At 31.1% G+C, this 21,221-nt stretch overlaps 1 protein-coding gene across 2 annotated transcripts in view; it reads right to left on the bottom strand.

Annotated features, from left to right (window-relative positions):
• The window catches only part of LOC126740739 (failed axon connections), a 224,499-nt gene extending 203,775 nt beyond the window's left edge, over positions 1 to 20,724 (bottom strand). For both annotated transcript variants that reach the window (XM_050446897.1, XM_050446898.1), the window contains exon 1: positions 20,306 to 20,724. In XM_050446897.1, coding sequence (XP_050302854.1) covers positions 20,306 to 20,599 — 294 coding nt within the window. In that variant the 5' untranslated portion in view covers positions 20,600 to 20,724. The remainder of the gene's footprint in view (positions 1 to 20,305) is intronic.
• Between the last annotated feature and the right edge of the window lie 497 nt (positions 20,725 to 21,221).

Here is a 21,221-nt window from a genome sequence, read left to right as displayed (position 1 = left end):
TTGGTATTTTCCAGGGAGTTTTATCAACCAATATGCTGATGACACTTCCATAATCTTGTCAGAATATTTGATTGAACTATCTGTCAGAGCTTCTCAGATGGTAGAGAGGATGCAGGAGTGGTGTGGCAATCATGTTCTGAAGCTAAATGCTGATAAAACCGGGCTACTGACATTCTCCAAAACTTTACCTCAAAATTCCCCACTAGTAAAGTTTGAAAAAAAGTCTCTTCAAGAGGTAACTTCCTTAAAATTCCTTGGTATACAAATTGACTCCTGTCTCACATGGGTCCCACACATAGACACTCTTGGCAAAAAACTAAATAGTTTCTGCGCGTTAATAAGGCGTATACGAGAAGAGCTTTCGTCTGAAGCAACTTTACTATGCATCGGTCCAATCTCTAATCACTTATAGTGTGATGTTTTGGGGATCTTCAACTGACGCCGTGTCAGTCTTTAGGTATAGCACAAAAACGCATCATAAGATGCATGCTCAGACTCACACCACAAACGTCTTGTAGGACTTATTTTACTAAGCTTGGTCTACTCACTGTTCCAGCTCTGTACATTCTTATGTTAGCTATTTTTGCAAAGAAACACCTGCATCTTTTTCAAACTAATAAAGATCATTATGCTGAGGGTATGTCTATTGTGACAAGGGGGAGAGCTGAACTGAGTGTCCCAACTCATCACTCTGCCTTTTTTTAAAGATCTCCTGCCTCTGCTACTATTAAAACATATAATAGATTACCTCTCGCCCTAAGGCAAGAGAAAAATATCATGAAGTTTAGGAAAGACACTGCAGGGTATCTGTTGGGCAAGTGTATCTATAGTTTCGATTTACAATTTTAAATGTGTATTATGATTAATATTAAGGGTTTGTTTACTAATTTATTTATCTTCATAATGTATCATACTTGAGATACAAGTGGTAAGGTAATGCACCCCTTATTATGTCCAACATTATCTTTTGTTCTTACTATTTTTATTAGCAGTATGTACTGTGTAGATGTTATCAAATTTTAATTTTGTTTTGTGACGTTGCTATTGTCTATTTTAATTAGATCTTGGAAGCAATAAAGAAATTATTATTATTATTATTATATACTGCGCTTAATTATTCATAGATTTACATACGACCACTATTTTACGAGTCTATTATTTAATAGTACAAAACCAAATAATTTCGTAAGCTGCTAATAACATGATAACTGCGTGGGTCTACAAAAATAAATGTCGGGTACGTATACCCGAATGTTTTAAGGTCGCTGAACATGACCTATGACAACCACATTTATGTTGATAGGTTTATTGACAATAAATATAGTCACTTATTTTTTGATAAAATGTAATTTAAAATATCAGTATTCTTTAAAATTTGTCTTTGTAAATTAAGAATTTTGGAAACTGTCCTTTACTACTCAAACCGCCCTATGTAAAATGAAAATTTATTTATAGTTTTTCAAAGGCCAAAATGGACACTTACCAAGGTTTTGGCATTTGACTTCTGAATTCTTTTTTACTTTTTGTCATAAAGAGTTTTAAAAAAATTAACCTTAAAAGTAATGGATTTTTTTTACATTACTTTACTCGTTTCACGTGAATTATTCTGAAAGAAATTTCAAAGGATTTCAATGAAACTCTCTCTCAGTGAACAATAGCGTTCGAGAGCGCCTGAAAGCGATACCACTTGTTTTACGCGTGTAATCACACTAATGCGTATACATAATTATAATTTACAATTATTGTGCACATGCACTCACATTTTCACAAAGCTTTTTGCTGCATCTGTGTAATTATCATTTATAATGGTTGTAAAAATCCATTATAAGAAATATCGGATGCCGTAAAAAACTTTTCAAATAAGAATGTGATTGTCGAGAATGTAAAGTCAAATGTCAGCATTAATAACAACAAATGATAAAAATAATAACAATACGACACATTATTACGGCTTGTGCATAAAATATCTATTTTTAAAATTTAAAATACATATTCTATCTATACAAATTGAACTCGCTGCGATCAAATAGTTGAAAGAGCATTAACCTCGAGGAAGGTTATCCGGCTTGGTGCAAACACAATTTGCCAATGAACTTGAAAGTACTTTAACGCCTCAGGGTGGTGATTGTTATATTTAATATCTATAAGAAGCAACTGGTCGAGAATGTTGAGATAAATCGACATGATAACCACCTATACCGGATGTACCAATATTGCCTTATGTGTAAGTTCTATATATGTTCTATATTACACAGATTATCTATATTATAAAGTAATTAAGCCATATCCAATTAAATAGTTTTTTTTTTTAAACACTTGTTATATTACTCAAAAATATTACATACAATTTTTTACACTAAATCTCTAAAGAGTGCTTATAGCGCTGGACTCGAGAATTGAGAATAACAATCAAAAAGAGTACATAAAAATTGTAGTTAGGTATATACAAATAAATTGTAAGTACATTACTAAAGTAACCACATAATTAATCCGATGAAATAAAAAAGTATTAGTTTTAAAATTTTGAATAATTTTCAAATTATTAGGTAGCCTATTAAATCCTTTAGAGTACATTGGGCCATTCAATCCAATTATCGTTCTATTATACATGACATATAAATTTAATTGACCTCTGGTATTGTGTCTATGAACGTCATTTGAAAATGTAACAGTTGCAATACATTTTAAAACTTAAAGCTCTCTATAAAGCGACTCTGTATTAATAAGTATATTATACTGAAATAATATTTTAAGGCACCTATTTTGTAATATTTGGACATTGTCAAATTTAGTCTTAGAACAAATATTTTATCTGAGGTAGGACAAGAAAAAGGCATTATAGATATTCATTTTTGTATTATCTATTAGGTAGTTTTGGCTTCTATATATATATACAGGGTATCATTGCATTTACTTTGGATGTTATTTTGTTTATATGAGTTTGCCAATTCAATGACTGATTCATATTCAGACTGAGATATTTCATAAAAGTAACGTTCTCCAGGCTGATCCCATTTATGTTTAGTTGAATATTACCAATTGCCAATATCTCTAACTAGTAACATAAGTAAACTTGTTGAAAAATGTATAGTCTATAAAGTCAACAAATTTCTTGAACAGCATAGTATTGGATCTAAAATTGGATTGGATTTTATTTTTAGATCCTGTAGATAGCTTGGAAATTTTTCGTATCATAATCAACTTGCCAAATAAATTTTCTGTAGGTCTAGATGAAATTCCAACTATAATTTTGAAACATTCAGCCAAAATCATAGCTAAACCAATATCAAGCATAGTAAACCTTTGTTTTCAAACAGGTACATTTCCCTCTGCCCTTAAGGCTGCAAGAATTGTGCCGGTACATAAAAAGGGAGATGCCCAGGTACTAGAGAATTACAGACCTGTATCTCTTCTGTCTTCCTTGTCCAAGGTTTTTGAAAGAGCTATATATAGCCGATTAATGACCTTTTTAGATCAGTATAATATACTTTCTGATAAACAGTATGGCTTTAGACCTAATCGATCAACACCATTGGCAATATTCACAACAATAAATCATATAATAAACAATGTTGACTGTAACAGGAGGGTGGCTGGGCTTTTTTTTGATCTTTCTAAGGCCTTTGACACCATTGATCATAGGATGTTGTTGCATAGATTGGAACACTATGGTTTGAGAGGATTGTCTGGTGCTTTACTGGGGTCTTATCTGGAGGAAAGAAAACAAATTGTGTGTATCTCAAAGGACAATAGAAATTATTATTCTAAGCCAGTTATTGCTTCGCAAGGTGTACCTCAGGGCTCGATTCTCGGTCCTGTGCTGTTTCTATTGTATGTGAATTCACTTTCAGATGAGGTGGCTGCGGGACTCCTCTGCCAGTATGCTGATGATACATCGGCTGTCGTGGTGGGGCAGGATTTTGGGAGCCTGGCTAACGAGTGCTCATGTGCAGCGGGGACAATGCAGGATTGGTGTGATGGGGCAGGGTTAATTCTGAACTGCGAAAAGACTGGTCTAATGCTATTTCAGAAAAATCCCAAATTAACAGAGTCTGTTTATTTGAAAATGCGAGGCAAATCAGTGCCTGTGGAAAACACAGTTAAATTTTTAAGGGTCACCTTGGACACTGCTCTTGGCTGGGAGGAACATGTGAGGGTGCTCCAATCTAAACTAAATATCTTTTGTGCATTAGTGCGAAGACTAAAATATTCATTAACAGTAAATTCCATAAGACAATTTTATTTTGCAGGGGTGCAGTCATTGATTGCCTATAGTGTGATGTTTTGGGGATCATCCTCTGTGGCTCCTCAAATTTTTGTAGTTCAGAAAAGGATCATCAGAGCTATGCTGGGGTTGCGCCCTGGAACATCATGCAAACCACATTTTGAATCACTGAACATAATGACTGTGCCTTCAATCTACTTTATGTCCTTAGTGATGTTTGTCAAAAGGCACCCACACCTTTTTTCAGTAAACAGTGACCATTATGGCACTGATATTGCAGTAATCACAAGGGGGAGGGAAGATCTTCGGGCACCAGCCCATGGTTCAGCGTTTTTTGAAAGGGGTCCTTATTATATGGCAGTTAAAGCATATGGGTTATTACCACCAGAAATAAAATCCATTAATAATAGTGTTAAATTTAGGAAAGCCACTAGTCAGTTTCTTTTAGATAAGTGCTTTTATGATTTTAAATTTAGATTTTGATGTGCCAGACCTGTGAACCTGTTACACATATGTACATATTCTATATATTTTGAACTTCATTTATTGATATTGTAATTTTAACTTTGTAGTTGCTGTTTTAACTTTTAGTGGCCCATCTGAATTTTTTTAAACTAGCTCTAGATGGCGCGACAATACTGCTTTTGCATACTCTATTAATGAAATAGAAGATAATGCAATAGTAACCCAACGTTAGTGAATAACAGCCGACCTAAAAATTTGTTGTGCAATACTGGCTTATCTTTTAACCTTAAAGTATACTTGTTTGTTTCTTTCCGTGTGTTTACATTTGTGTGGTTTTTGAGATATTTGTTTATTTTTATTGCAAAAATGGATTTACCATCAACATCAGGTAAGTTTTTACTTCCTTATAATACTAGGATACAAAAAAATTAATCATTGAGTTAAAAATATTGTTAGTCAGGAAAATCGGTATATATACTTGTTATGCATACTCATTATGTTTTAGCCACAAGCAGCGTCCTGAAACCTAGATAAAAAAGGCAAAAAAGTGAAAGTTCTGAGACTTCAGAGGATCCCTTTGCCGATTCTGGATCCAACTATTCTGAAGGATCAACAGATGAAAATTTAGGTTTGTGTTTTTCTCAATAATTAATCGCTTAGATAAATCGCATGACTATAATAATAATACTTATTTTTAACTATTTTTTTATTCTAGACAATCCTACTTTTGAAATAGAACATGAAATACACGAACAAGAAAATCCCAGATCTAAAAAGCGAGGCCCTAGGAGAAAATATGCAGATAAAAGTTTGTGGAAAAGGAACATAAAAAAAGTTACGAAATAGTGGTTGCGAATATACAAATATAAAAGGTACTGTGGTTCCTGCTAAACATTTGATGGTTCAGACTGTCCATGTGTTAAGAATGTCATAAGCTTATCAACCTTAAACAACGCGAGAAACTATTTAAGAGTTTTTATGAGCTTTCCAGTTTCGATTTACAGACTGCATACCTATGCGGTCAAATAAAGCTAGTTCGTAAATCTACTCACACAGTTAATAGTGACTAGAAGATACATCAGAATCTATTACCTGCCCAATGACAGGGGTGTTGACATTCCAGTTTGTAAAGAATTTTCAAAAAAAAATTAAGAGTTTCGGATGGACGATTAACACGTGCTCTTCGTCAAAAAGAGCAAGGCAACACACCAAGCAAGGACAGAAGGGGCAGATGCGTACCTGCTAATAAAACCAGTGAAGATAAAATTCAAGAAGCCATAGATTTTATCTCCAAATTTTCAAAGTATCAATCTAATTATTCGCGAAAAAAAAAATCCAAACCTATGCTACTTATCCCCTACCCTAAATTTAACAACAATGTATTCATTATACAAATCTGATGATAACATAGTTAAACCTGTATCCCTTTTTGTATTCAGAAATGTGTTTAAAAAAAAGTTTTACTTAACTTTTCATGCACCTGTATCTGATAGCTGCAGCAAAATGCAAACAAAAGAGTTTGAACAAAAAATTAAAGCTGGAGGAGCTGAAGAAACAATAAACAGAATAAAGGTAGAAAAGACTTTGCATCTGAGGAAGGCTGAAAGTGCATGAAGTGGAAAGAATTTAGATGCGGAATTGGGTAAGATAGAGGATAACGATATTACTGTTATTGCTTTCGACTTAATATCAACACTACCTACACCACACCTTTCTACTGGGGTTTGTTATTACAAAAGGCAAATGTGGATGTACTGTTTGGGGATACACAACTTGTCAAATAATAACCAGGCGCACATGTACGTTTGGCACGAAGCCATAGCATCTAGAGGACCTCAAGAGATCGGATCCTGCTTAATTCATTACATAAAAAATGTTGTAAAAAGCTCCAAATTAGTTATGTACAGTGATCAATGTGGAGGGCAAAATAGAAATTACAAAATATCCTTAATCTGTAATTACATAATAGAAAACAAAATCTCTTCAGTTCAGCAAATTGATCACAAATTTTTAGTATCGGGTCATTCTTACTTGGCTTGTGACCGTGACTTTGGGGTGGTGGAGAAAAATAAAAAGAGATTTAATGAAATTTATTTTCCTAGTGATTGGATAAAAGTAATTAAAACTGCCAGAAAGCATAATCCTTTTACAGTAGGTGAAATGCAGACTTTATAACAACCGTCCCTCTAGAAAAAAATAGAATAAACCGCAAAAAAAACCTTGAATGGAGAGGTTGTGAGTTGCTTAAAAATGCAATCGATAACTTAGCTAACCCCAACCGTTTCTTTTATCCAATCCAATCATCCAGAAGTGTTCTTTAAAGAAGTTGATACATATTTCCAAACGAAATACTAAAACTTATGTAAGGGACCTCCCTCTATTATATCCTGCAGGTAGAGAAATTGAGGCGGCCAAGTATAACAATCTGCAAGAATTATTAGCGTATGTTCCTCCTTATTTACATACCTTTTACAATAATTTAAAAGTTAAAGACATTAATAATGTGGAAAGACAAAATACTAATATTGAAGATAACACATACGACAATGTTTTGTACTCGGTTGAAGATACTCCTTTGACTTCCTAATCTAACAAAGTACCTCTTTGAATTCATTATGTTCATTTTTGCTCAAAACTTAGTTAAACTTAAGAAAAATTATTTTTTGTTATAACTTAATATGACTAAAAATATATTATAAACAGATGAAGTTGTATATTTTTTAAACAAAATGATAGTGCAAAAGGGGCCTAAACCTTATTTAAAAACAAAAAAAACAATATTTTTAATTTCCTTTCGAATCCTAGTTTAAAAAATGGCTTTTTTAGTATTTTGACCAAAAAAAAAATCGAAATAATAAAAAAATAGATATCAATATATAAAAATCAAAAATTACAATTTTTTTTAACTCAATTTTCTACAAACTGTAATTTTTACCTTGGGCCATTATTGCGCTAAACGCCTCATATAGATTAAATGTTAGGTATATTTGGTGAAGATATTTTTTGCTTTGCGGATGATACTGCAATTATTTTGGCCGGACACTCTTGGCACTCACTGCTAGTACAGGTGGAGAAAATTGTTATGAAAGTTAAGAACTGATTAGATCATAGTTTATTTATTTATTTATTGCAATTCTCCACAAACACCAGAAAATTGGTAATTACATGTAAAGTCCTAAGTTACAGATTAATTAAGCTTTAAAAAACAGAAGATAATATAGCTTAAAAAAAAATTATAATAAGAATAAAATATAAAACTTAAAAATAATTAACAGAGATAAAAAAGAAACAAGAACAATCATAAAAGGGGTCTTAACCTGGTACAGCATTTCCAACTCAAATATAATAATTAAATGGAAAATCAACAGTAAAGCTTTCAAATCTTTTAAAGAGGTACTCAAAATGTCTATTTTAGCTTGAGTAAAAACTTCATTTACAACAGTCATCATTCGAGTGAATGGGGATAAGTTGTTATTTGGATCAACCTTAAAGAATTTTTGATCATTTGGAAGCCTAAGATTATTTTTTGGTACATTCAGTTGAATATAATTAAGCAAGTTACTGTACAGTCTTTATAGAAGTTATTTAATATTAAGTGTATAGTCTGCCGACCGTTCGGCTGTTTAGTGTATTCCGCTAGTCTACCGACGGCTTGGTCGGCATATTATGATACAACCAATACAACACACTATTCTTCCGACCACTGTTTTAAGGTTATGTTTTTGTTTTGTCAATAAAAACAGTTTTGTTTTTTGTTAATGTTCATGTTTTTATCGTTTTTGGTTTGCAATCATCAGCTTATGATGTAGTCTATAATACAATACATATCTATTTAAAATGTGTGATTTCAATGTAAGTGATAAGTTTTGTACATTTGCCGATTTAAGTCATTAAATGAAAGCTTATGAAAAACATAATTATGTTCAATTGTACGTACAGGACTGCAAAACTTTAGAGAATGCAAAGAAGAGTAAACTACAACGTGTGGCCAATGCCAAAACTACTTTAAAATACTACCATTTGGTATATGCCTGCAATAAAGGTGGAAGACAGTTTATTTTGGAAGCTAAAGGAAAGAGAAAATCTAGGTAACTTCATACTTAAATAAGCAGGTATACAACACCTTTAAAAAAAATCATTTTTTTCCATGATGGGAAAAAAAATTTGACATTTTATATCTGTTACCAGGTGCTAAAATGTCACTTTATGGAAGTTACTTATTGCCCCGGGAAAAAACTAACAAAAAAATTACACATTTTTTCCCTTGTATAATAAATAACGATTGTTTGTGTTTCACATTTTAGTACTTTCAAAGAAGGGTGTCCAATGAAACTCCGATTTGCATTATCGGAATGTGGCCAATATCTTGTTGCAGCAGAGGTTTTCCTGCAGCATTCTCATGATGTAACAGAGGCTTTATTTAAGTCTTTTCCAAAACAAAGAAAAATTCAAAGTGATGATGTTGAAGAGGTCCAGAAATTGTTGCAAATGAAATGTAACAAAAAACTGTTAAAAGAATATGTTACCAATAAAACTGGAAAAATTTTTACTTTAAGAGATTTAACAAATGTAAATGCCACAAGGTTAAAAGACATAAAAAATGATGATTTAGCAGGATTTGCAGAGTTAAACAAGAATAAAGACTTCACTGTAGAAATTGTAGTATATTATGCTGACAGAGATATGAAAAGATACTTTGAATTTTACCCTGAATTTCTTCTTTGTGATGCAACATATAAGTTGAACAATCTAAGAATGCCTCTATATTTAATAATTATTATTGACGGAAATGGACATTGTGAAATAGTGGCCACTTTTTTGATGGCTTCTGAAACAGCTGAAGCAATTAGAAAAATGCTAGAAATTTTTAAGACATCAAATCCAAATTGGCATATGACCCATACACAATCATGACGGATAAAGACATGACTGAAAGAAAGGCATTTAATATATCTGCAAATGCAGCAAGTGCAGCAGATATATTCAAAGGCAATGAATATATCTGCTGCACAAAGACAAGAATGTTTAAATATTTGTCAAAAAATGGCCGATTCATACACCGAAGAGGAATATTTTAAAAACTATGATCTCCTAATAGCATTAAATGTACCAAAGGTTTTAAACTACTTTAATGAAAATTGGCATAACATAAGGACAGAATGGGTTGAGGAGTTTAAGAAAAGTGCTGTTACCTTAACAATAGTACAACTAATCACTTAAGAGTCTCTGAATCAAAAAATCAAACAAGTTGCATTTTATGAAGATTTTTTAACGTTCATTAAAATCCTTCGGAGTGAAAAGGATCACGCTGTTCAAATAGTTCTAGCCAAAATTCCCGTGACGGATTTTCAAGCAAACTCTGTAGAGGGAAGGTATCTAAAACTGGTAACACCCTATGCCTTCCATTTTATACAAAGGCAACTTGAGTTAAGCATGAAAGTGGATGTTCTAAATTTAAATGAATTTAATAATCTAAAATATAGAGGGAAAACATGTACATATGGAGAACTGTCTATAACATAAAGTGACTGTCCATGTGGATTTCGAAAGGATATGAATCTGCAAACATATTTTTGCAGTAAGGCGAAAAATGGAGTTAAGTCTGTATTGTGAAAACTTAGTTGCCACGCGATTTCAAAAGTCTCATTACATTAAGAGTCACGCTAATGACTTTGGAGGTGAAAAGGAAAATATGGAAGAAGACCATCCTATTGGGACTATAAAGATTAAAAATCATGTAATAGCCATGCATGCATGTCATAAATTAGCCAATGTTGTTTCAGAATGTGGTGCTAAGAAATTTGAGCACTACATTACAGTTATAAATAATCTATGTGACATGGCGAATCATTACAAAGACGTAATAGTAATAGAACATATTGAAAATATGGGTTAGTTATTGTTTGGTTTTTTTCTATTCTACAATAATTCACTTATTTTCTATTTATATTTTAGATATTTTATCTCCACAATCAAATGCTGGCGAAACCGAGGGCGAAACGGTCCTATGTGATAGTAGTTCTTTAGACTTAACCGACGGCGATGTCCTGGTGAATCAACAGAAAACGTAGTGCTAGAAGTTATTGAAAATATTGGTAATATTACTATTTTATTTCCGTAATTCGTTTTAGTATCTATTGTTTTTTCAGAAACTTCAGATCTACAATCAAATATTAAGAAAACAGTCCTTTCAACAGAAATATATGATTGTTGTCTTTTAGATTTAACCGAACAGAATAACGTATAGTAGAAGTTATTAAAAATATAGGTATATGTTATTACTATTTTATTCCAGCAAGTTGTTTGACGGTCTATTGATTTTTTATAGAAACTTCATATCCAGGATCAAATGAGAAATCAGATTTATTGGAAATGGGGAATCAACATAACCCATCTTGAAAAGTGCAATCAATTGTGCAACGTAAAATTTCCTCTCCAAATGAAAAGAAGAGGCCGTCCTAGGGGCATTAGTACCACCGTTGTGGGTCTGTGGAAGAAACGTGGAAAGTGACAAAAAAGTATTAAGTTTGTAATTATTGTTTTTATTACTTTCATATTAAATAAATAATCATTTTTACATTATTACGTATTAATCATTTTTTAATAGTTTTTTACTCAATAAAAATTGACATTTCCTATAAACTTTTTATAAGCAAGCATGTTTCGTTCTGTTTGTTTTTTTTTGTTATGTTTCGAGTGAGGTCGGCAGAATAATAGTTTTGTATATTCTGCCGACCAAGCGGTCGGTAGATTAGCGGAATACACTAAACAGCCGAACGGTCGGCAGACTATACACTTCCTTTAATATATTGTATAAAAATATCACAGCTTGTATCTTTCTTCTATCTAAAAGAGTTTTAAATGAAAAACTGTCCAGCATACTTTTATAAGACACTTTGTATGGATAAGAGTTATTATTCAAAACATAAACATAGAGCAGAAACCTTTTTTGGACTTTCTCTATTTGATCTATGTGCACCAATTCTAAGGGCATCCATATTCGAGAGGCATATTCAAGGTGAGGCCTAACTATTGCATTAGATAATCTTACTATTGAAACTATTGAAATAGATGTATTTAATAGTCAACAAATATGACTCAATATATTTCTATTATTGGAGAGGTTTATGATGTTTATATTTAGTTTAAGCCAATATCCACATCGTCATCTTTCTTTATGAAAACAGAAAGCAATGTAATATAAATGCGTTTGTATAATAACTGACGTAGTGTTTTTACTAATACAAAGACCGATTCATTAGGTCCGTATTAGTCTGTATTAAAAGGGATATATTTAATATTTATTCCTTTTTCGACTTTTGCTTCATTCGCTGCTTAAGTAATAAAAATAAAAGAATAGTTATTATAATTTGTGTTTTTGTTCTACCCATATTCTTAATAGGTTATGGGCCCAGAACGTTTGTTTGAATAAATTCGGTACGCGATAAAAAATTATAAACTTTCAAAGTGTAAATAAACTTCAGTGTTGTTAGTGCAAAAAAAAAAAAAATAGTGACAATGGAAAACAATAAAAAGGTGCGACGTAATATTACTTCGTTTAATAGAACTAATTATTCAATATGGAAGTCCCGCATAAAAGCTCTTATTGCCGAAGAGGGTGCATCACAAGTGTTATAAGAAAATCCACACAAGTTTTAAATTCAAGCAAGATACACCTTTAATCGAACATTTCATCAGATGAAATGATTCAGATGAAATGATTATTGAATTAACATCCGCAGGAGCTGTATTAAGTAAAATGAGTAGAGTAGCCCACTTACTCTTAACTCTGCCGCCTTCATATGATGGGATAGTGACTGCCATTGAAACTTTGTCGGAAGACACCATCAATTTAGGTTTTGTAAAAACCCGTTTATTGGATCAGGAAACAAAATTGCTGCAGGAAAGTGGAGACACGGCTAGCAAAGTTTTGCATGTCCAGGTAACAGATCCAAAAATAGCAAGGCCGTTTAAGAAGCAAAAATTCCACTCTTTTAAAGGCAAAAATAAATTTGTCAATAAACGGAATTTTAAAACAAAATCAAAGTATAATAGCAATAGTAACAGCTACCCAAAGAAGAGATATAGTTTTACAAGGTGCGACTATTGTGGTAGGACAAATCACCTTAAATCAAACTGTTTCTACTACAAACGAGAACAGGAATCCAGGACATTACATACGATTCAAACCAATCAGGATGAATCAAGTTTTGCATTTATGATGTCTAGTAGCAATTTGCCAAAACCTGCTAACCATCAAAGCAATAATACTATTAAGTTTCTTCTGGATTCTGGAGCCACCGATTACATTATAAATCGGCACCAATATTTTACCCATTCTACGGAATTAACAAAACCAGTGGACATATCAGTTGCGAAAAACAATACTGCTGTAAAGGCTTATCAAAGAGGAGAAATCAATATTATTACCAACTTGAGTGTCCATGGAAAGTTGGAAAATGTGTTATTCACTCCCGAAGCTCCATACAACCTACTGTCGGTAAGACGCATGCAAGAGGCAGGTATGGATGTACTTTTTACATCAAATGGAGAAGTGACGATAAGCCATGAAAGTAAAACCATTATAACTGGTAAGGTGATTAATAATTTAATACCAATAATTTTTAAAATAAATAAAAGTCTAATTCAAAATATTGCAAATCAAATAAATGTGCATGAAACCAAAGCGCCATATGATAATTATGTATTGTGGCATGAGCGCTTAGGTCATATAAGTAAGAAAAAATTTTTAGAACTAAAAAGGCAGAAATATTATAAAAAATTAAATAATGTATATCCCAGTACTGGTTTATGTGAAGCTTGCATTTATGGAAAGCAAGCATGTTTGCCTTTTGCTAAAAGTAAAGATAAATCTCATATTCTAAGACCACTATATATTATTCACTCAGACATTTGTGGACCTATTTCTCCACCTACAATAGACAATAAAAATTATTTTATAACATTTATTGATGAATTTACTCACTATACGGTAACATATTTATTAGTCTATAAATCAGAAACATATAATGTTTTTCGAGATTTTGTACTAAAAAGTGAGGCCCATTTTTCTTTAAAAGTAGCATTTCTATATTGTGATAATGGGCGTGAGTATCTCCCTAACGAAATGAAATCATTTTGTAAAGATAAAGGTATTTCTTTTCATTTAACCGTTCCATACACTCCTCAACAAAATTCTGTTGCGGAGAGAATGAACAGAAATTGTGGCATAATAAAAAGCCCAAAGTAGATCACTTAAAAGTTTTTGGCTCTACTGCTTTTGTACATAATAAATCTCGAAAAACAAAATTCGAGCAAAAATCTGTTAAGGGCATATTTGTTGGCTATGAACCGAATGGTTATAAAATTTTTAATTCCCAAAATAATAAATTCATTACAGCTCGGGACGTTATATTTGATGAAACCACTTTTAACACATCAAGACCTCAAATTGAACTTGTTGAAAGGTTTCACACACAAAGCTCCGAAGGTATTAAAATATCTAAAACTGATAAAAACCCGGTACCGATTGTTTTCCCTTTACAATCGGAAATTAAAACAGTTAATAATAAAGCTGTCAATAAAACCGAGGATAAAAATCAGTTATGTAAACAAAATACCGACCAAAAATCTGGGACACCCGTTACGGAACCCAGACGGAGCGAAAGACTCATAAATCTTCCTAAAATTTCATATAACGAAAATGAAATTGGTACTTTTATGAGTGTACAAACACCCCACTTAAAAGTCCCTTCTTGTTTTCAAGATATAAATAAACGAGCTGATAAAAATGAATGGGAAAAGGCTATTAATGAGGAAATCGAGTCTTTGCTAATTAATGACACCTGGTCTTTAGTACCTAAACCAATAAATAAAAATATTGTAGACTGTAAATGGGTGTTTACTGTTAAAAACAATATACAGGGTAGTTTACCCAAGTATAAAGCTCGATTAGTAGCCAGAGGTTTTAGCCAACAATATCTCCTAGATTATAATGAAATTTTTGCCCCAGTTGCCCGAATATCGACTTTCAGAATATTTTTAGCAATTGCCAACCAATTTAATTTGCACATTCATCAAATGGATGTTAAAACGGCATATTAAAAGAGGAAATATATATGAAAATTCCCGAAGGTGTTAATGCAAAAGACGGCTATGTATGTAAATTAAATAAATCATTATATGGGTTAAAGCAATCAGCAAGATGCTGGTATGAGCATTTTGATAAAATTTTAAAACAGCACAATTTTCAAAATTCAAGCATTGACCACTGTTTATATTTCTTAAATAAAGGCCATATCACCGAAAATGTTTATGTAATTCTATATGTAGACGATTTAGCAATAGCTACTGGTAATATTAACACAATGTTGAGTTTTAAAACTTATTTAAAAAATAAATTTAAAATGGTTGATATGAATGATTTAAATTATTTTTTAGGAATCAGAATTGAAAGAAATCAAAATCAAATTTCTTTAGATCAAAGTAATTATTTAAAAAATGTGCTTAATAATTTTAATATGAGTGATTGCAAACCCGTAAAAACACCTCTGCCGTCTAAATTAAATTATTTAGCATTAAATGCCGATGAACGTTATGATGCCCCATGCCGAAATTTAATAGGTTCTTTAATGTATGCTGCTCTTTGTACTCGACCAGATTTGTGTACAGCCGTTAATCTATTAAGTCGTTATCAAAACAAAAATAATAAAGAGTTATGGCAATGCCTAAAAAGGGTTTTAAGGTATATAAAGGGTACTTATGATTTTAAACTAATTTATACCAGAAATAAATATACCGACATTTTAATTGGCTATGTAGATGCTGATTGGGGTAGTAATGAAATAGATCGAAAAAGTACGACAGGATTTTTGTTTAAATTATTTGAAACTTGTGTAATTTCATGGAACACAAGAAAACAAAATTCTGTCGCTACATCTTCGATGGAGGCAGAATATATGGCAATTTTTGAAGGGGTTCGAGAAGCTCTCTGGATTAAGTCCTTATTAACAAGTATTGAAATAAATATTTTTAAGCCAATAATTTTATTTGAAGATAATAATGGTTGTATTTCGGTTGCTAATAATCCTGTTGATTTTAAACGATCTAAGCATATAGATATTAAATATCATTTTACTAGAGAGCAGGTACAAAATAAAACCATATTAATAAAATATGTTCCCACAGGTCAACAGTTGGCTGACATTTTTACGAAGCAACTTCCAGCTCCAAAGTTCCACGAAGTCCTATTCAATTTGAGGCTACAAAAACTATCGAATAAATAAGATAGTATACTTTTAAGTGGAACTAAATGGTTTGATTTGGTTTTTCTTTTTGGGGTTTTTCCAAATCCTAGCAACGAATGTTGGACCATATAAATTATTTTCCCCAGATATGACTATTCTTTGAACGTTATTACTTAATTAGGTTATAACTTATAAATTTTTATTTAAATATAATTGATTCATTTTTGAGAGGGTGTATTGAAATAGATGTATTTAATAGTCAACAAATATGACTCAATATATTTCTATTATTGGAGAGGTTTATGATGTTTATATTTAGTTTAAGCCAATATCCACATCGTCATCTTTCTTTATGAAAACAGAAAGCAATGTAATATAAATGCGTTTGTATAATAACTGACGTAGTGTTTTTACTAATACAAAGACCGATTCATTAGGTCCGTATTAGTCTGTATTAAAAGGGATATATTTAATATTTATTCCTTTTTCGACTTTTGCTTCATTCGCTGCTTAAGTAATAAAAATAAAAGAATAGTTATTATAATTTGTGTTTTTGTTCTACCCATATTCTTAATAGAAACGATTTTGATTTCCTTTCATTAAATGTACAGAAAACCAATTGTATAACTTTAAATTAAACAAGCAAAATGTACCTAATTTTGAAAAAATAACAGTACATTCATTAAGATGTGAAATGGAGCAGGAATGTCAATGTGGGTTAAAAGAACTGATTGTATTTATTTAAGGGTGTTAGTGGATGAGTTTGAATTGGAAAAATCATATTGAGTATGTAACTAATAAAAAAAAAATTATGATTTAAGAAATGGAATGCACAGAAAAATTCTTAGAATGGTTTACTTTTCGTTGGTGGAGTCTGTTTTGAGTTATGGTATAAGTTGTATGGGGAAGTGTGTGTAAAAGTGTTTTAATACTTTTGTGTGTTGCCCAAAAATATATCATTAAAATAATATATTTCAAAGCAAGAATGTATTCTAGTAATCTTCTTTTTAATGAATCTGAATTTCTTACTGTAGAACAGTTATTTTTGAAATCTATTATAAGATAGATGCTTAAATCTAAGCATTTCAGATGTAATATCCAACAGAAGTTTGGCACCAGAAATGTTACTAATCAAAATATAACCTTACAACAGGTGAAACTAACAATTTTATTATGACATATATGTTTTTTGGGTCCTTAGTTTACAAGTTTTACAATAGATTGCCTCTAATGTTTAAATTAATACCCTACATAATAATAAAAAGACTAATAAATAAATGGGTTATAGATAACAACATAAATCTGGAAAATTGGTAAAATTAAGTATGAATGGTGCATGTCTGAGTTGAATTAATAGTTTCTTGAGTTGAGTTTATAATTGTGGTATAAAACAAATATAATATTATAGATGCCTTATTATTTAGTTTTAGTTTTAACTGTATTTATTTTCTGGTTTGCACACAGAGATTTTTAAAATCAATTATGCTATTAAAAATTAACTATTGTTATTGAAATATTATCATTATTATTAATCTTTTGTAGTACATAAACTTGAGAACTTGAGAATATACCTACATTAGAACAGAGCTGCTCAATGTGATTTTTGAACTTTAATCTACTGTATAAGTATACCTAAGAATTTAGTAAAATTATTAATAGTAATGATTTGTGAAAAATTATTAATAGAAACATCTAAAATATTGGTTTTTGAAATTGTTCATTTTTGATTTGGTCACACCATCTTTTAATACCAGCTAGATCCTCATTCATCATTCCTCATAGGATAATTTTATCTTTAATTTTTGATAATTTAAATTTAAGTAAATCTTTTTTGTTTTGTTTGCTGGTGACAGTTTGTAGTACATTTGAAGATTGTTGTTGTCAAAAAATAGCTTGTGTTTTCATTTTAATTTATATTTCTATTATACCATACCTAAAGGTTATGTATAACTTTTTTAATGTATTTGTAAAATACTAAGATTTCTATTTTATTATATTATTTTATATTTAAATTTTGTAAATGGGAATTCCATAAATGAACTTTATTTATTTATTTATTTATTTATTTAGAGAGATTAGTAAACCCTGACAAGATAAAATAGAAGATGCAAATTTTTTGCCTGATCACTATTACAAATTCAACTTGTTGTAATGCCTAGGTGTGAAATATATACCTGTGTGCATTAGTTATCGCTTATGATTGGTATTTTAAAGAAACAAATAAATTTAATAATCTTAAATACTACAATACCTAATCTATTAACACTTAAAAATCTGTGAAAAAGGACTATATTATAATACCTACTTAAATTCCCAAAAAAATTAAGAGAAAATATTTATTTGTTGTGCACATACTTTGTACATTTTTTGCTATTTTTTTTGTTTTTTATTCCCTTGTAACTCAGGTGGTAGAACATTATACATTTTTGGTGTAAGATAAACTAGAGATTTTAGGTTAATACTTTTGATATTATTTGGTATGATTAAGTTACCTCCAGCTCTTGCTCTTGTATTATGATTGTATTTATTTGGTTTTTAGCAATATCATGGTTATGAATGTGTGAACACATTCATGTTAATAGTGAAGAAATAGTCCATACTGCAGCAGTGTTGCCAGTTTGATTTTGCAAGGGGTAATAGAATGTCCAATGAAAAGGTAAGAGATTTGAATAAAAGGTAATAAATTTTCAAAAAAGTTGTGATTGTTAGGTTAGGCATATTCTGGGCTCGAATCTATATTTAGTTTAAAAAATAAATAAATTTTGACTGTTTAACGGATGCCGACATGAAACGGAAACATTAAACCATCATGCACGAAGAAAAAGACACCTATTATAAAGTGTACTACCATTCAGTTTTTGCATTTAAGTATCTCATATATCAAATTGTTTGGTTCGAGGAGTAGTGTAATATGTTTCTTTATCCCTACTTCATGGCTTGGTGTTTGTTTAATCCGAGATTATCTACATTTTCAAATTCAAATTCTTCTAATGTCTCAAAAAGTTACCAACTAGATACTGAATTAAAATATTGTAAAAGTAATATATATAAAAGTCTCAATATTTAGATAAACATTTTAGAGATTTTATTAGATAAAAATATTTTATGACATTAATATGATGTATTTATCTTTTATCTCTCACATTATTAGACAAAGATAGAAATAAAATCAGCTTTCAGTCAACTAGAAGTTCAGGTGTCGACCAAATATGAAAAGGGCCGAGTTTAATGGTTTTCTTTTCTTTTATAAGTCAAATGTTTGATAAAAAAATTAGTAGTATTAGTAGGGAGTACGTGTTAGGTAGTAAGCCATTTTTACACCCAGTACAAAAAAACAAGATTAAATAAGGCCCGTTGCTAATTCTCATACATATTATGTTCTTTCACATATCTTTAAAAAAAAAACTTAACAAAAACTACAACGAAACAAGATATGGAAAACAAAAAATGTATTAACAACAAAAAAAAACTTAAACAAAATATTGATTTTTGGTTTATAACCAGGGTTTGATTCCATATAAAAAAAAACATCTATTTATTATTATTGTTTTTTTTATTATTTTTTTTATAATTTTATTTACATTCTGTTGTTGACAAGCACCAAACAGTATCATCTGTATACAAATTGATGTTATGTATAAAATTCTTATTTTTAATTTTAAATAGATATTCTGTGGGGTGAAGTTTTGGCTTGTTGCATATAGTTTTTAAAATATACTTATGTACAATATTTAGTTTATGCAATGCATTATTGTAAGATGTTAAGTTATTTATATGATAAGATATCAATAATTATAATTATATTTATTTTTGGAAACAAAATATTCATTTTTCTGCATTTAAGCTCAATCCGTTGGCTGAACTCCATTGATAAATTATCTCTATGTCATGTTGCAATTTTCAGCAGTCATCAAATTCATTAACATTCATGAAAAGTTTTAAATTATCCACATATAGAAGACGTTCACAGTATTTAATTTTTAAATATAAAGTGAAATAAACACTAGGAACAATTTCTTGAAATATGCTGCAGGTCATAATAATTATTCTCTAAAAAAACTTACAAAGGCCCCCAAGAAATGTAATATTCTTCTTGAATACATGATAAATAAACTAACACTAACATTTTTAATGATAGAAACATACTTAAATTGAAACTTAAATACTTTTCAAATTACCCCAGTATAGGGGCAAACCTAGTGAGCTTTTGTAGGATGACCCTTGCTAGACAAAAATTAAATATGGCGGCTCCTGCTTTAACTTATTGCCCCTTATGATACTCTTACTATATTATCCCATTTTTAAATGGAATATTTTAATATATTGTTTTAAAACGAAGTAGTAATTAATGTTAAAAAACCAGACTTACCTCGAATTTAATCCCGGCCAATCTGAGCCATGTTTCAACTTTGAGACAGAAAGGACTCATAGAGGGGAGCAAGGGCGTCCGCGAAAATTGATACAAATAAACAACGTCCTTCTCGAAATTCGCTTTATGCACCGTGGATTTGGGAGGAGCCGGTTCCTTAACTTCTTTCTCTTTGGGAGCATCGCCCGCCCCAGCTTCCTCTTTTTTCGTCTCTTCCACCTTTGGCGTCTCCTTTTCCTCCTTGATCTCTTTAGTTTCGGCGGTGGGTGCGTTATTTTCGACTTCCGTAGCCATTTTTTCTTTTAGTTGCTTACACTTAACAAACGCGTTACGAACACGGACAAAACGACACAAAGTGCGACCTCGGCTACGACACGACGAGAAATGAGCGAGGATTCGAGGAAATGGGAATGCAAGAAACAAGAACGGACGGAGCGAAGCGAAGAGCGGCAGTCGCAGTAGTCGTTGGTCACAGTGTTGCCAACTATTACCGCTATTTATCGAAAGACAAATAGTATTAGGGAACGGAAACACAGGGCGTTTGTTTCGATATTTAATCTTAAGTCAAATCAAATATGCTTTATTATCATAGGTATTATATTTGTAAAATATCCTAAAGTAATTTATTATATTTAATAAACGTATATTTTATAAACACCCTGTATTCATTTATAAGTGTCTCAACCGCCCGAGAATTATCTTACATCCTTGAAAATCTATACCCTAAACATAAATAATAATATAAGCAGAGATTGAGAGAGACCCAAAGAAGTAAAAGGGTCAGTGAGTGCTAGCACTTCGACTTATAAAGAGCCATGTATATAGAGTGGTCATAGTTGACCAGGAGTGGTGCTGTTTGTCCACTAGGTGGATATTAGAAGTGTTGTGATTGTTTTGTGCACAGGTTTATCATGTC

This window comes from Anthonomus grandis, chromosome 9 (assembly GCF_022605725.1).
Source record: "Anthonomus grandis grandis chromosome 9, icAntGran1.3, whole genome shotgun sequence".
Classification (NCBI taxonomy): domain Eukaryota; kingdom Metazoa; phylum Arthropoda; class Insecta; order Coleoptera; family Curculionidae; genus Anthonomus; species Anthonomus grandis.
Note: the sequence above shows the minus strand (reverse complement) of the source record. Positions and strands in the feature narration are given on the sequence as shown.